The sequence below is a fragment of the Oncorhynchus mykiss genome, chromosome 9, assembly GCF_057628025.1.
Source record: "Oncorhynchus mykiss isolate SJ-2025 chromosome 9, ASM5762802v1, whole genome shotgun sequence".
Lineage (NCBI taxonomy): Eukaryota > Metazoa > Chordata > Actinopteri > Salmoniformes > Salmonidae > Oncorhynchus > Oncorhynchus mykiss.
Genome location: NC_143030.1, coordinates 30,562,105 through 30,579,814, shown reverse-complemented (window position 1 = coordinate 30,579,814; position 17,710 = coordinate 30,562,105). Strand labels below are relative to the sequence as shown.

Below are 17,710 nucleotides of genomic sequence, written 5' to 3'. Positions count from 1 at the left end.
TGTTTTGCAATTATAATATTGACAATATTGACAAAGTTCCAGTGAAACTTTCTGCTTTTCATCGGCAGGTTTTCTTGTCATGGTCCTTAATTTATAAACACAATTTCTCTCCACACATATATTATATATGGAATAATCGGGATATATTGTATAAAAATACCTCTTTGTTTTTAGAATATTGGTTCTGAAATAATATCCTATTGGTGAGCCAACTGGTAAATGCAGAGGGAATTTTACTCAGTTATAAAGAATTCTTATCACTTTACAAGGTCCCTGTAACACCTAAAGATTTTGCAATTGTTTTAGATGCCATTCCCTCAGGTGTTGCTATGTTATTCAGGAACGTGTCAAGACCTGACCCTCAGAGCCTACCTTCTATTGACCCTGTTGACTCATCAGTAGGAAAGATTTGTTTCTCTTTTGGTCCATTCAACAACACAGCGATACGAACCTTGTTTCAGCAGGATGTTGTACCTTATGTCATGCCTTATTGGAATGGATTTATTGATAATATCTGTTGGAAAAAAGTTTGGATGTTGCCACACACATACCTACTTGTTAACAAAATTAAGGAAGTTTCCTTTAAAATGATTCATAAATATTATCCTGCCAACCACTATATGAAGAAGTTTAAGGAAAACATCAACTCAAATTGCTCCTTTTGTAATGACCACCCAGAAACAGTGTGGCATCTTTTTTGGCATTGTGTGCATGTAAGAAAATGGTGGCAAGACATCAGTAGGTTTATAATTGAACACATTTATGAAGATTTTATACTATTGTGGAGAGATGTACAATAGAAATAAGCTGAAACATTTTTATGTAATTCATTTCATTATTCTTTTGGCCAAATTTCATATACACAAATGTAAATTTACAAACAGAAAACCACATTTTCGTACCCTACAAAAGGAAATTGAACTGTATTTTAAGATGGTTAAATGCTCTACTAACAAAAAAGCTGTTAGAATTGTAAGTACAGTGGGGCAAAAAAGTATTGTCAGCCACCAATTGTGCAAGTTCTCCCACTTAAAGATAAGAGGCCTGTAATTTATCATAGGTACACTTCAACTATGACAGGCAAAATGAGAGAAAAAAAAAAATCCAGAAAATCACATTGTAGGATTTTAAATTAATTTATTTGCAAATTATGGTGGAAAATAAGTATTTAGCCTTCCCAAATCAATACATGTGCTTTATGTATTGATAAATAAAAAAAAATTGAGAACAAACACCTATTCTGGCAATTTACACCACAGTTGGTCAACCTCGCACCCGTGTAATTTGTTTTTTTAAATGCTGTCTGATGTAGGAAAATATAAACCTTTGTGTGATCGTGATTGATAATGCCCTTGTTTGAAATGAATAAAATACACATTTCATGTTTGGGGGACTCATCTAACTTGGGTTACAGTATTTATAGGAACACATTTAATGTGAGACGTAAACACAATGATTCAAATGTAATTACTTTTGTCACTGACAACTAGGGGACAATGCATTTCATACACACCCAGAAAAAGTACTCGCATGGAAGAGAAATGTGTATATGACCACAAAGAAAACAAATCTTTATTTATTTTCTTATCAAGATACATTAAAAGGATACAGACACATTGGAATAAAAAACACTTGAGAAAAAAAATGTAATTGTAGCATAATTATCTCTCCAACATACAAAATTCTAACCCCCTCTCCATCCCTCCCAACTGTTTGATGGCCAACCATCCCAGTCTCCCATCCCAAACCCACTCAATGACAGAGAGCAATGTTCACATGTACAGTATTTTAACCTTCTCCAAAATATGAAGTAATTACAAGCTTTTTTTAAAAGGTTTTATATATAAAAAAAAAAACTGACATTATCAATAGGTCAAGTTTTTTCTTCTTCAGATTAGTATTTTCACTAAGCATTTTAACACTTAAAATTTGTTTTAGAAACATTACAAAAGCCCACATTGGGACCAAACTTGCATATAAATCCTTCATTTCTACCCCAGTACTGGCTGTCAGTTCCCAATGCCTGAGGGAGCATGAGGAATTATAATATCCAATTAAGCATCGATTTAATCTAACGCACCCTTTCATCATAAAACACAAAAAGGTAAAACACAGATTCAAACCATATCAATCCACAAGTAAAGACATCACTGGAGATTCCTCTCCCATCATATCATTAAAAACATGACTTCTGTACCCAAGTCAATACATATTGCTGCTTTAGTAATGACATTCTGACGACCAGCTCGTAACATAATTTGCCATGTCTGTTCAAAAGCAAGAGCGAAACAGTCCATTGTCATAAATGCTGTGACTTAATCTATGGGTGGGGGATCTGAATGCATGTTTTATACGTACAGGTGGCAACATGCACAGGGGCCATTTTAGAATGGAGTTTTACACACCTTGAATGTTTATGGCTTAATTCTGTCTCCTTCACTAAAAATAACCCATCTTTCTCACAATAAGGGCCTTAAAGACAACAGCATCTATTCTGTATGTCTCAAACCACAGTAACCCATCAGATCCACATCCAGAACACACTTTTGAATATCTTCCAAACCTACATGAAATTAATGTATTCTACCCTGTTACACCTTACACCTTTTCCTAAACCATTACTCTCTCCTACCATTGTATTGATGATCCAAGACCGTTCTACGAGAGGTCGTTCTCGCAGGTCAAAACCAAAACGCACCCCAAAGGCTTTACAGAGACGGATCCAGAAAGTCTCGCTCTCCGGATGGGTAAAACGTGGCTGTAACAAGCATGACAATCAAGTGATAGGAGACAAGGCAAGACTCAAATGGATTGTGATGACAAACAAGAAAAACAGAGCTCAAACTACTAGGGGTCAACAGCATTTTTTCCCCTCACTATCAAACCATCAAACGTAACTTCTGATAGGCTTGTGGAGAGATAGAGGGGGGATCAGTTCTTATTTGGGTGTGTGGAAAGGGGGCAGGGTGACAGTGCAAATTAAAGTCTAACAGAATGAGTGTCCAAAAGTAGAATATGATTATTTGACATGTATGCTTGAATGATGAGTCATACAAAGTACTTCACCTCAACCTCCCAGACCTATGAAGGAACATGGTTTCATTAACATCTAACTAGACTTTCCCGGAAAAATAATCAAAAGAAACATGCTATAAACTCCTGTCCCATTTAGCCTTCCCAATAGAAATAGAATAACTAGAATGGACATTCAGTCAAATTGCAGTGGTTTGAGAGACTTTGTCCCTTCTAGTATTTCTATTTCTTTCTATGGCCTTCCCACATCCCCAACCAAATTGGTGTCACCCTCTCAAAAAGCTGCAAATATTTACACAAATAAGACCCGGAGGAAAAAATAAAGTGTTTTAACACCATTATTTCAGGATGAGAAATATTTCAGAGTTTAAATTACACAGTTAAAAATATTTGCCATTAAAAAAGGGGAGCAAAATAATTAAGCAAAAAGAGCCGGAATAAAATACTACAAAGCCCAAAGCCTAGCGCGTGTATGTGGGTGTAAGTGTGTGTAGAGAAGTAATGTTGGCATGTGTATGTGTGAGCTCAATGTGGGTGTCAGTAAAGTGTGTGTGTGTGGTAAGCAGCACGTCAGCTTTTGGGAGGTAACAGAACAAAAAAATCTGACAACAGAAAACGACTACTGGACTGGTATGGCGTGCGCTGCTGCACTAGCAGGTGGACGTGCAGGGTGGTGACCCCCCCCCCTTAGTCCTCCAGGACGATGGGCTCGCTGGTGCTGGATGGCAGGGTGGGCAGAACCAGGGTCCGGGGACCTAGGGGCAGCTTGACCCTGACCGGGAGGTGAGGTTTTCTGGCTGCACGTCGCATCTCAGACTGAGTCAGGTGTTTTCTCAGAGCCCTTGAGAGGAGAGAAACACACAACACAGTGAATTAGCTATAGGACTGACAAGATCCACATTTGCACACCTAGGAGTCTAATGTCAAAGTGCACAGGTGCAAAGAAGTGAATCCTTCTCGTCTTCAAACTAGTTGAATGCAATATTACGCATTAAATCAACAAATGCAACCTTTTGGTAAAAAAAAAGAATTCTCCCATTGAATTTACTGCCAGAGACCTGATTGATACCTTTTATGTCAGGTATTCCATATACAACAAATGTATAAAACATTAGGAACACCTTCCTAATATTGAGATGCAGCCCTTGTGCTTTCAGAACAGCGTCAATTCGTCGGTGCATGGACTCCACAAGGTGTCAAAAGCGTTCCACAGGGATGCTGGCCCATGTTGAATCCAATGCTTCCCACAGTTGTGTCATGTTGGCTGGATGTCTTTTGAGTGGTGGACCATTTTTGATACAAATGGGAAACGGTTGAGTGTGAAAAACTCAGCAGTGTGGCAGTTCGACACATTCAAACCAGTGCGTCTGGCACCTACTACCCCATTCAAAAGGCACTTAAAAATTGTGTCTTACCCATTCATACACAATCCATGTCTCAAAATCCTCCCCCTCATCTACACTGATTGAAGTGGATTTAACAAGTGACATCCATAAGGGATCATAGCTTTCACCTGGTCAGTCTGTGTCATGGAAAGAGCAACGTTACTAATGTTTTGTACACTCAGGGTACAACACTGTATATTTCTCAACACAAAAAAAAAGGACAGAATCTAAATTAGAATGCTCAATTGCTGCTTGCTACTAGATACAGAAAGTACTCTGTACAAAAGGACAGTACCTGGTGTCTTTCGTGGCCACAAACACCACGGGGTTGGGTGCGTCTCCCTGGTTCACTTTCTGACGCTTGATCACCGACTGTGAAGTGGTCCTCATGCCCGATGCGAACGGCCTCCCATTGGTGGGGAACGGCAGCCCTGCCGCCTGTGACTAAATGAGAGAAGAACTGTGAGGGAAGAAGTGTGTGCGCTGGCGCGGTGTGCCACGCAAGTGAGTGTGTGTGCGTGTGTGTGTAGCCATTTGGCCCAAGGTGTGGTGATGCTGCTTTGCGCAAAGGTGGAGGAGGGAGATGGACAGATGGTCAGTGGTAGAACCCGACTGATATGGAATTTTTGGGTCCGATACCAATTTTATGGAAGCAAAAGTGACCGATTACCAATACCCCTGCCCATATAGTTTTTATTTTTAGAGGTGGAATAAAAACATTTTTTACCCCAAATGTTTTTTGTACAAATTGTGCTCCAAAGGATAAGCAGACACTCTAAATTATGATTTCTTAACTATATATTTAAAATGTACATTTAAGAACATTTTCTGGTTTACAGAATATCCATCAAAACCAACTTTAACCTCTATAAAATACGACAGTAAATACAAAACTGTTTTAGTTTACCTTTTTAGCTACCACTTAAAGATATGCCTATCTAAAGCAGTGCTAAACTACCACAAAGGGTGGCTGGCTGAATTAAACTGTCTCAAAGTAAATCTGAAACTGCACCGTTCACAAATAAGCTTTGAAATGCAGTAACATGCCGTTTGTAATGTCACCACTAGGTGTCAGCATTTGTATTTAGTAGATATACTACAGGGTTTACAAGAATCAAGAAGGTCATGCAAACACTTAATGACAACCTAGCAATGCAAGTATTTTATGACAAGCAAAAGCTAGCTATTCATTACGACAATGTTTGCTTCATTACACTGTTATACAATACAATGTTTTATTTATTTAACCACTTACCAGCTAAGTTGACTGAGAACACATTCTCATGTACAGCAATGACCTGGTGAATAGTTAGAGGAGAGGGAATGAATGAGCCAATTGGAAGCTGGGAAAGATTAAGGGACCGATTGGGAATTTAGCCATGACACCGGGATTAACACCCTTACGATAAGTGCCATGGGATCTTTAGAGACCAGAGTCAGGACACCTGTTTAACGTCCCATTCTAAAGACGGCACCTTACACAGGGCAATGTCCCCAATCCCTGCCCTTGGGTATTGGGCTATTCTTTTTTTAAGACCAGAGGAAAGAGTGCCTCCTGCTGGCCCTCCTAGCAGCATCTGGTCTCCCATCCAGGGACCGGTCATGATTAACCCTGCTTAGCTTCCGAGACAAGCCAGCAGTGGGATGCAGGGTGGTATACAAAATGTATTGGCTATATATTTCAACTGCAAATCGTGACTGAAAACATTTATGACTGAAAATATTTCTTTCATTTTTTTGTAATGTAGCAGATGTTCTTATCTAGAGCGACTAATAGTAGTGAGCGCATAGATTTTTCGCACTGGTCCCGTGGGACAAGAACCCACAACCCTGGCGTTGCAAGCGCCATGCTCTACCAACTGTGTCACAAGGGACATGCAGGCAAATGTTTTCCACACTGGTTTTAGTCGCACGTTCTAATTTAGCTAGCTGGCTGCAGGATAGCTAGCTAGCTAACATTAGCTACTCATCTCATAAAGAATGCAAACAGATGAATGATAGATCTGCAGCAAATGTCTTGCTTTTTTCAGATTGCATATTTGGGAAAACTAAATAAATAAATCCCATAGCTCACATAATAGGCCCAGACAGTAAGAGTTATTTTTGTATCTAGGACGAGTGTTGACTTTTTGCACCAGTTCAGTGTCAGCACATAGTGCCTTGCGAAAGTATTCGGCCCCCTTGAACTTTGCGACCTTTTGCCACATTTCAGGCTTCAAACATAAAGATATAAAACTGTATTTTTTTGTGAAGAATCAACAACAAGTGGGACACAATCATGAAGTGGAACGACATTTATTGGATATTTCAAACTTTTTTAACAAATCAAAAACTGAAAAATTGGGAGTGCAAAATGATTCAGCCCCTTTACTTTCAGTGCAGCAAACTCTCTCCAGAAGTTCAGTGAGGATCTCTGAATGATCCAATGTCGACCTAAATGACTAATGATGATAAATACAATCCACCTGTGTGTAATCAAGTCTCCGTATAAATGCACCTGCACTGTGATAGTCTCAGAGGTCCGTCAAAAGCGCAGAGAGCATCATGAAGAACAAGGAACACACCAGGCAGGTCCGAGATACTGTTGTGAAGAAGTTTAAAGCCGGATTTGGATACAAAAAGATTTCCCAAGCTTTAAACATCCCAAGCAGCACTGTGCAAGTGATAATATTGAAATGGAAGGAGTATCAGACCACTGCAAATCTACCAAGACCTGGCCGTCCCTCTAAACTTTCAGCTCATACAAGGAAAAGACTGATCAGAGATGCAGCCAAGAGGCCCATGATCACTCTGGATGAACTGCAGAGATCTACAGCTGAGGTGGGAGACTCTGTCCATAGGACAACAATCAGTCGTATATTGCACAAATCTGGCCTTTATGGAAGAGTGGCAAGAAGAAAGCCATTTCTTAAAGATATCCATAAAAAGTGTCGTTTAAAGTTTGCCACAAGCCACCTGGGAGACACACCAAACATGTGGAAGAAGGTGCTCTGGTCAGATGAAACCAAAATTGAACTTTTTGGCAACAATGCAAAACGTTATGTTTGGCGTAAAAGCAACAGAGCTCATCACCCTGAACACACCATCCCCACTGTCAAACATGGTGGTGGCAGCATCATGGTTTGGGCCTGCTTTTCTTCAGCAGGGACAGGGAAGATGGTTAAAATTGATGGGAAGATGGATGGTGCCAAATACAGGACCATTCTGGAAGAAAACCTGATGGAGTCTGCAAAAGACCTGAGACTGGGACGGAGATTTGTCTTCCAACAAGACAATGATCCAAAACATAAAGCAAAATCTACAATGGAATGGTTCAAAAATAAACATATCCAGGTGTTAGAATGGCCAAGTCAAAGTCCAGACCTGAATCCAATCGAGAATCTGTGGAAAGAACTGAAAACTGCTGTTCACAAATGCTCTCCATCCAACCTCACTGAGCTCGAGCTGTTTTGCAAGGAGGAATGGGAAAAAATTTCAGTCTCTCGATGTGCAAAACTGATAGAGACATACCCCAAGCGACTTACAGCTGTAATTGCAGCAAAAGGTGGCGCTACAAAGTATTAACTTAAGGGGGCTGAATAATTTTGCACGCCCAATTTTTCAGTTTTTGATTTGTTAAAAAAGTTTGAAATATCCAATAAATGTCGTTCCACTTCATGATTGTGTCCCACTTGTTGTTGATTCTTCACAAAAAAATACAGTTTTATATCTTTATGTTTGAAGCCTAAAATGTGGCAAAAGGTCGCAAAGTTCAAGGGGGCCGAATACTTTCGCAAGGCACTGTAAGTAGAACAGATTGCTAGCTAGCTAAGCTAACTACCTTGCTGGCTTGATAGCTAAGCTAACCATGTTAACTAAGTGAGAATGTGATGAGGACAGGGCTGCTTGCTTGAAGTGTACTTTTGATGATTTACCTATTCAAATACACTGGCTGTAACAAGCTACTCACTGTCAAACCACCATGCCAACTCGTGCACATTGTGACCTAGGGCTGAACGATGTTCAATGAGCAGCTGGTAGAGAGCCCTCGTCAGGCAACCATTGAATATAAAATAAAAATGACCGCAAATGTGCAGACGTATATGTTTATTCTATGTATATAATATTGGCGCTTTATCTGTGGAATAAAAACAAACAAAAATATATATTTCTGTGAAAGGCTAATATCGGCCGACAATATTGGTCAACAGATTTATCGGTCGGGCTCTAGTCAGTGAATCTCCCATTGTAACAAAGGAACCAGAACCAGTTTGCTAGTCTCTCCCTCTCCACAGTCTGAGTAGCCTGGGACAAGCGAAGCTATCCAAGGTTACATTAACAGAGGAAAGATAACAGGCCGTCTATACCAAACAAGAACCAGTCAGTGTCACATATGGTTTGACTGACATATCAGGGAAGTCAAAATGGTGGTTGTGGTGTGTTTGTGTGTGAGGACTGAGGAGTACTCACGCTACTGTCAAAGGGCCTCTTCCCGAGCAGGCCTGATCCCCCGCGGGGCTGGTTGGCCTGGTTGCGGTTGATGGGTGTGGGAGCACCTCTGGGGGCCTTCAGCTTGAGTGGAGCCTGGATGGCTAGGGAGAGGACAGGAGAGGCATAAATCACAAACCAAAATCAAGACACTTACAACAGGAAGGAGCCTAACTATTGCATTGAAGCTATAAAGATTATTGAAAGAGAATTGACATAGAAGTACAAAAGAGGATTGTAGGGGAAAGCTACAGGCAAGTGTTTTGAGTCCCAATAGTTCACAACGCTATTTTGAGAAGTAAAATAAATAAAAAGATATCTTAGGAGCTCTGTGGTGGTTGGTAGATTCTCACCCAGTTCCTTCACTATAGTGGCCAGCGGTGGTCGAGGGATAGAGCGGTTCTTTATAGGGGCCTTGGTTGCTTTAGGCAACCTTATCATACCTGAGGAAGAAAAGATGACGATAAGCAGTGCAAGTGTGAAAATCACATGTCTGAATGTGTGTGGGTGTCTACATATACACACCGTGTGTGTGTGTATAAAGTATCTCCTCTACTCACACTCGGCCTTGACGGCGTTTGCATTGATGGAGGCGTAGGGGCGGCGTGCCGCGCGGCGGGGCTGCAGGATGTCAGTGCAGACGCGGCGGGCAATACGCGTCAGCTTGGTGGTCTGCAGGATGAATGTCTGCCGGTTCTTGGCCAGCAGCTTGGCGCGCCCCCCGCTCGTCGTGAACGGGGACAGGCCTTGCACCTCCTGGCGGGTCATGTGACCGCGCGGAGTGGACTCCTGAGGAGGGGCCAAAGAGTCCAGTTAACATGTTGCAATATCATAACTGGTCAGACTGACTGTTTAGGGTCCATTGCAATAGGGTCCGTGCTATCCGGGATCCTTGGGACGTCCCTACCCCCCCCATTGAAGTTGAAATTTAAAATGGTTAACTAAGGGTTATGGTAAGATTAAGGGTTAGCGTAGGGATGTCCGAAGGATTCCGGCTAGCACAGCCATCTCACTAGTCTAGTCTACAGTGGCTTCCTCTCCTCGTCTCCTGCCGCTGTAATGATCTGATAACACAGGGTAGGTGAAAGCAACAAGGTGGATGCCCACCAGGAATTATGAAATGAAAATATGAACGCACTCTTGCCTGTTCAATGTAGATAAAGGAAAGGAAATCACTTTAGGCTACGGAGATGAACCGAGGTTTAGGGAAGCTGGTTAGTGAAAGCAGACGTACCGAGACAGATCTTGCAGCGCCCTCTAGCTGTGTGGGGGTCTTCAGGCCTCCATACTTCTTCCAGTAGATCCAGCAGGAGGCACACAGTCTGCACTGCATGTTGGGAGGACCCCATGCGTACCACTGTGCTGACTGGGCAGCTGGAAGAGGCAAGGTGTTTGTATTAGCTCACAAGAAAAGTAACACTATTTGTATGGTCTATGGAGCCCCTGGCTCTGGCAATTAGACAATCGAAAGAATTTACACCAATATCTCCATTCGACGGATCTCAATCCCCCCCAAAACACTTTGAAGATCATAGACAAATCCCGGTGGAGGACGCCAACAACAAAAATGTGTCACTGTCCCAAAACTTGGAGCTCACTCTATCCCTTAATGTAAACTACGCTTTGGTCCGATTATTGCTCACACAATTTTCTATTTGGCGCAAAATGTTAAAACAACGTAACTGGGAATCCGTACCCATGCCAATATCATGGACTGTAATGGTTTGAAAACATTCCTAGATTTGAAAAACATTACCAGGCAACTCCTGTTTTTTACAACTTAGGTCTAGTATGCTGGCCTATGGAGTCCCACGGAAAACCCAACTACCGAACCATCCAATGATTATCTGGGCTCCCAAAAGGACTGATCTCTATAATATATAAACTACTTTTGGAAAGCTCATATTCTGAGCAAGCTATTAAAAAAAATGATGGTCCACAGATTTAAGTCAATATGAACAACCCTTTAACCACAGAAACAACCCTTAAACCACAGAAAATGGAAAATTATGACCATGGCATCCCGTAATCCGAACCATCAATTTACACATTTTAAGTTTGTTCACAGACTATTTAACAGCAAGAAACATTTTGCAATGAAATTGGCCCCAACTCCCAACTGTTCAACGTGTCCCCTAACTCACACAATGTGAGAGTGCCCTGCAGTTAAATGCTTCTGGGACAAAATTACACCATTCATTCCCAAAGTGCATGAATGGCAAATATTCAATACTTTGCATCTACTAATGCTACTTAACGATGATAGCTCCTTGAAAATCAATACATCAGAGACTATTACTGCTGGCAGGCAGCACTGCTGCAAAAAAGCTAAAATGATGTTGGCTCTTAGATGGCACTCACCTCACCAACTCCCAATTGCCAAGTGGATACAGTTAGTATTTGAAGTTATAACATACGAATTATCAAACAGTGCGAATGAATGGTGAGAGGCAACAAACAATTGAGGCCTGGACAAATATACTTGACTAGAGAATAATCTGAGCTAAAGCCCAACAAATAAACAATCTATTAAGGCCAAACATGAAAATATATATGACACACACAAAGTAAACAAATTTAAATGTAACATGCAACATTTTTTTTTTTTTTACTGAGATACAATTCATTTAAGGAATTCAGTCAATTTCAATGAATGAATTAGGTCCTAATCTATGGATTTCACATGACTGGGAATACAGATATGCATCTGTTGGTCACAGATACCTTAAAAAAAAGTTTTGCTTGAGCGTCTTATTGCAAACAGGATGCATGTTTTGGAAACATTTTATTCTGTACAGGATTCCTTCTTTTCACTCTGTCAATTAGGTTAGTATTGTTGAATAACTACAATGTTGTTGATACATCCTCAGTTTTATTCTTTCACAGCAATTAAGCTCTGTAGATTTTAAAGTCGCCATTGACCTCATGGTGAAATTCCTGAGCTGTTTCTTTCCTCTCTGGCAACTGAGTTAGGAAGGAGAGCTGTATCTTTGCAGTGACTGGGTGTATTGATAAACCATCCAAAGTGTAATTAATAATATCCATTTGAAATTATGGGTGTATTGTGTTAAGGGCAGTAACAAAATTGAAATTCAATCCATTTTAAATTCAGAGTGTAAAAACAAAATACGGAAAAAGTCAAGGGGTGTGAATTCTTTCTGAGGATAGTGTAAATGTACACATTTTTATCTGTTTTACATTCTTTGCTTTCAGACCCACAAAGAAGGGATGGTATGGGATGGTTACTGGGGAGGGGTGGGAAGCATGGTTTCCAAGTGGTGGGGTGGGGTGGGAGGAGGCTCACCTATGTTTTCTTTCTCTCTTTACACATACTTTTTGGCTCTGTGATGCAAGCCAACTATTACATTATCTGAACGTGTGTATAGTGCGTGTAGCCCCGCCCAACAAGAAAATGAATAAAGATTTGTTAAAAAATATAAATTGCATGACGTTAAAAAGGTACATACGCGCATTTATCAATACAGTGAGACAGAGAGAGAGAGACTTTCAAGACACACATGTACTCACTGTGGCAGCTCTCGCAGCTCAGTCCTTTCTGGAAGCCAGCGGCCCCGTTCATGCCAGGCTTGTTACCAGGAGCCATGATCTGGTTGGGGTTGGGTTTGGTGCTGGAGGGAGGGGAAAATGCGTCATAATGGTATTTGATGCAAGGATAGTAATATTGAGGAGAATGCAGTTCAGACCGATACTCACTAGGTGGGGATGTACACCTGTTTCAGCTTGCTGTCTGCTTCTGCTGCCTTTAGTCGTTTCTGAAAGGGTATAAACATTTGATACAATTAGCACAGGAATAGCAAGTAGGTTATTGGAGCGGGTTGAGAGCTTCAAGTTCCTTGTTGTCCACATCACCAACAACGCCCAAGCACACCAAGACAGCCGTGAAGAGGGCACGACAAAACCTATTCCCGCTCAGGAGACGGAAAACATTTTGTATGGGTCCTCAAATGCTTCTACAGCTGCACCATCGAGAGCACTGGTTGCATCACTGCCTGGTATGGCAACTGCTCGGCCTCCGACCGCAAGGAACTACAGAGGGTAGTGCGTACGGCCAAGTACATCACTGGGGCCAAGCTTCCTGCCATCCAGGACCTCTAATACCAGGCAGTGTCGGAGGAAGGCCCTAAAAATTGTCAAAGACTCCAGTCACCCTAGTCAGACTATTCCCTCTGTTACCGCATGTCAAGTGGTACCGGAGCACCAAGTCTAGGTCCAAGAGGCTTCTAAACAACTTCTACACCCAAGCCATAAGACTCCTGAACACCTAATCAATTTGCATTACCTGCGCTCCCCCCCCCTTCTTTAACACCACCGCTACTCTGTTGTTATCTACTTTAGTCACTTGAAGACCTACATGTACATATTACCTCAACTAACTGGTGCCCCCGCACATTGTACTGGTACCCCCCTGTATATAGTCTCGCTATTGTTATTTTACTGCTACTCATTAATTACTTGTTACTTTTATTTCTTATTCTTGTCCATATTATTTTTTTAAACTGCATTGTTGTTTAAGGGCTCGTAAATAAGCATTTCACTGTAAGGTCTACATCGGTTGTATTCAGCACATGTGACTAATAACATTTGATAGGCGTGAATGAAACTACTATTTATACATCGGTGAAACAACTGACGAATACAAACCATGTCATATTGTCATTGAGAGGTGAGAGGAGGTGAATTACCTGTTGGATGTAGCGGTCAGTAGTCTTCCACATGTAGTAGAACTGGACCACACTGGCTAGTGACTTCCATGGTAACTAAAAAAAAAGGACAGGTATAAACACCAGACAAATCAGAATCACCAATGCCATCTGTGACCAGTAGAACATACACCATAGGTGCATAGCATGACAACAAGGAAGGTGTTAAGATATCCCCCCCACCCCCAAAAAAAAGGTAGGGGCAAATGGAATCATTTTTGCTTTTCTTGGCTAAATGTTTTATAGCATTTTCCATTGTGTGCCCTAATGAACATGACCTTGGAGTCATGAATGAGGGACCGTAGGGGTGTCATTGAGATGAGTGTTCACTACTTACAAAGTCCTGGCGGATGTCGTTAAAGTCCTTGCCGTACTTCTCCAGGGCCTCTTCAAACAGCATGGCCTCCGAGGCACTCCACTCCTCCATCTCGTCACGGCAGAGGACCGGCCCGCCCTGCGGGACCAGCGTGGACATGGCCTTGGCTAGGTCGTAACCGTTCTTCTGCAGGGTGTCCATGGCATGGAACTAGAAGGGGGGAGATTAGGTCGTGATGATTTTGGCACAGGTCGCATTATTCAAGTTTTTGTAAATATGTGATATTGCATATAGTATTAGATAAATATTACGATACAATGTCCATTTCTGCTACTAATTACGACAAGGTAGATGTCCGTTAGTTTAGGGGGTAGTGGAGCACTTGCTGACTGTCTCGTCACCATGGGACATGGATAAAGTGTGTGTGTCTCACCAGTGTGATGTCTCTGGAGGCTGCTGCAGCACTCATATGCAGGCTGGGTTGACGGATGGAGCTACTGCAGTCCAGGGCTCTGGCAAACGTCCCCACAGCACTGGAACACACACACACACAACCATCAAATATCATAATTAGAATCTATGACAAACCCAGTACTGAAACACACATTACGAACTTATTTTTGTCTGGGCATTTTGATACCCAATCAGATGGGATTTAGTAAATGTGTCAATTTACATCATATGGCCACAAGATGGCACTCCAGCTTGATGTAATCAAGGAGTCTTTCACTACAATGTCGATTCCCTCCAAAAACAGGGACAAACATGCTGTGTGTTTGACTGGGGTCCTCCTGCTACTACACCGCTTAGGCAAGATCATTCAAAGATGTCTACAGGAAATGACTGTGCTACAATTAAACCAAAAGGTGGACTTCGAAACTCAAATCAGAATGTTCACCAAGCTCACGAGGCACCCTGACAACGTCCCGACGACAAGAACCTCCATAGAAACAGGGCCGGGTTGTAACGTAACCAGGGCAACCAGTGACAGATGAAGGGGGACAGGGGACACTCACCGAGCCACCACCAGGAACTGGTCAATCTGGGGGTCTTTGAGCTGGTTGTCAGGGTCCCAGACCTTGGTCTCCAGCTTTTCCTGGATACGGGTGTGTGTTTCACCTGTGAGGGACAATACCAATAGAACAACGATCAGACACGTTAACTAATGACGCAGGAGATAGTCAAAGATACTGGTTGTGTGGCCCACTATTTGGGTAGACACTGGTCGATGGCTATAACAAGATAGAGACTTGAGAGGAGAGGAAATGGTGAAAGAGGAATAGGAGAGGGGGATAAGCAGAAGAGAAAAAAAATATGAATGAGCAGAGGATGCGAGAGGAAGGGGACAGAAATTACAGCGTGTGCAGGCAGTCCAAACTACTCTTACGTAGTCTCCAGAGGATGAACAGCTATGTCTGTCTGACCAGAAAGAACCAGTGTCAGACACACAGGGGCTCGAACACCTTCCACAAAAAGTCAACCTTCAACTTAACACTGGCTACACTAGGGAACATAAAATAGGGCAGCAGCTTACCACACCACCTGCCTGAAGGGCCCTATCCATGGGCGTATTCAGTGGGGAGCAAAATCTCCAATAAGAACAGTTACAGTTATGAATCTAACTACTGTTCCCTGAAGGAGGGAACGAGGTATAACATACTATGGGGGGGTCAAAGCCTGAAGCAAACGGAAATCACGCACAACGGGCAAATAGATGCAGAGTCCACCCTTGGAAGCCCGGCATCGTTCTCTCCTTTTGGGAAGAGTAGTTGTATTCATAACTATACGTTCCCTTTGTCAGTCAGTATGTTATACCGAGTGACTACGAGGGACATACAATCATGCCCAAAGCTGGCTCAAAGGGTACCAAACTAGGAGGCCCACGGCAGCCCGAGCTGACATGTTTCACCGGCTCCAAAAAGGTGTTACAGAAAACACATTTTCCCCTTAATACTTAGCCGAGAAACCTGATCTGTCATAGCCCAACATAGGGAACCAGAACGAACGTGCTGCAACTTGGCTATGCGTACTGACACGCTGCCACCGCACCCCAAGTCCAGACCCCACGGGTCCTGGAACAATACTTAACTTGAGGTTCTGAAAATACAAAAAAGGAACCACAAGTCCAATACAACACTTGTCATGACTTGGTAAAGTGCACACGCTCGCTACATAGCATCGACCAGAGTCGATGAAACACGGCAGCAGAGGATCAAACCCACAGAAAACTTGCAGTAACCTCGAAACAGAGTACCCGCACACTGCCACAGCAGCCCAAGGTACAAACCCACAGGGAACTGTGGTAACCCTGATAAATGCACACTGTGTGCCACACATCAAGGCTCAACACCACAGGGAAACTGTGGTAACCCAGACAAAATGCTGTCTAACATCGACCAAGTCCATAGACCTAACCGGTTACAAAGGCCTCATACAGACACCAAAGGATTTCACGGAATCTGAAAAACTTGAAATCATGCACAATGCAGGAAACCAAGGCAGCCCAAGGCTAAATCCCACCAGGGCAACTGTGGTAACCCGGATAAATATGCAACCTGCACGCTGATCAACAGCCACTCCCGGACCCAGCCATAAGAACACTATGAGCCACACTGGAAGCAGTTACAGCCAAGCAATAAAAAACACATGGGTACAGTATGTGGGGAACCCCAACTCGCTGCAGCACAGATATCAACGATCGTCAAGTCCCTGAACAATGCCCAAGAAGCCACCACACCCCTAGTAGAGAGTGAGCAGGCACACCGCTAGGCAACCCTTGCCCTTTGCTATACGCCTCGATAATCCAATTAGAAAGACACAGCTTATAAAGCACCCTACCCCAAGCTGGATTTGCGAAACGGACAAAAAAGCTGGTCACAAACACAGACATGCTTGTGCCTATCCATAGACAGTGCATTTGGAAAGTAGTACGACCCCTTGACTTTTCTACATTTTGTTACATTACAGCCTTATTCCAAAATGGATTAAAACATTCCCCTCCCCATCAACCTACACACATTACCCCATAATGACAAAGCAAAAACAGGATTTATTTCAGAATGTATTAAAGAAAATGTACTGAAATATCACATTTACTTAAGTATTCTGACCCTTTACTCAGTACTTTGTTGAAGCACTTTTGGCGGCGATTACAGCCTTGGGTATGACGCTACAAGCTTGCCACACCCATTCCACACACATTCTTCTCTGAATATCCTCTCACGCTCGGTCATGTTGGATGGGGAACATCTCTTCACAGCTATTTTCAGGTCTTTCCAGAGATGTTCAATCGGGTTTAAGTCCGGGCTCTGGCTGGGCCACTCAACAAAGCCACTCCTGCGTTGTCTTGGCTGTGTGCTTAGGGTCGTTGTCCTGTTGGAAAGTGAACCCTCACCCGAGATCCTGTGTGCTCTGGAGCAGGTTTTCATCAAGGATCTCTGTACCTTGCTCCATTCATCTTTCCCACAAACCTAGTATCCCAGTCCATGCCACTGAAAAACATCCCCACAGCATCAGACCAGAGAATCTTTTACTTACAGTTAGAGTTCTTTAACTATCTTTTGGAAAACTCCAAGTAGACTGTCATGTGTCTTTTACTGAGGAGTGGTTTCAGTCTGTCCACAGAGGAACTCTGGAGCTCTGTCAGCGAGACCATCGGGTTCTTGGTCACCTCCCTGACCAAGGCCCTTCTCCCCCGATTGCTCAGTTTTGCCAGGCAGCTAGCTCTAGGAAGAGTCTTGGTGGTTCCAAACGTCTTCCATTTAAGAATGATGGAGGCCACTGCGTTC

General features: G+C 42.6%; 1 protein-coding gene across 2 annotated transcripts in view; it reads right to left on the bottom strand.

Annotated features, from left to right (window-relative positions):
- Positions 1-1,546: 1,546 nt before the first annotated feature.
- Positions 1,547-17,710, bottom strand: part of LOC110531858 (metastasis-associated protein MTA2) — a 34,585-nt gene continuing 18,421 nt past the window's right edge. For both annotated transcript variants that reach the window (XM_021615326.3, XM_021615325.3), the window contains 12 exons: positions 14,939-15,041; positions 14,356-14,455; positions 13,944-14,132; positions 13,589-13,663; positions 12,600-12,658; positions 12,414-12,514; positions 10,120-10,259; positions 9,446-9,674; positions 9,239-9,328; positions 8,868-8,989; positions 4,714-4,862; positions 1,547-3,874 (listed from right to left, as the gene is read on the bottom strand). In XM_021615326.3, coding sequence (XP_021471001.1) covers positions 3,721-3,874; positions 4,714-4,862; positions 8,868-8,989; positions 9,239-9,328; positions 9,446-9,674; positions 10,120-10,259; positions 12,414-12,514; positions 12,600-12,658; positions 13,589-13,663; positions 13,944-14,132; positions 14,356-14,455; positions 14,939-15,041 — 1,511 coding nt within the window. In that variant the 3' untranslated portion in view covers positions 1,547-3,720. The remainder of the gene's footprint in view (positions 3,875-4,713; positions 4,863-8,867; positions 8,990-9,238; positions 9,329-9,445; positions 9,675-10,119; positions 10,260-12,413; positions 12,515-12,599; positions 12,659-13,588; positions 13,664-13,943; positions 14,133-14,355; positions 14,456-14,938; positions 15,042-17,710) is intronic.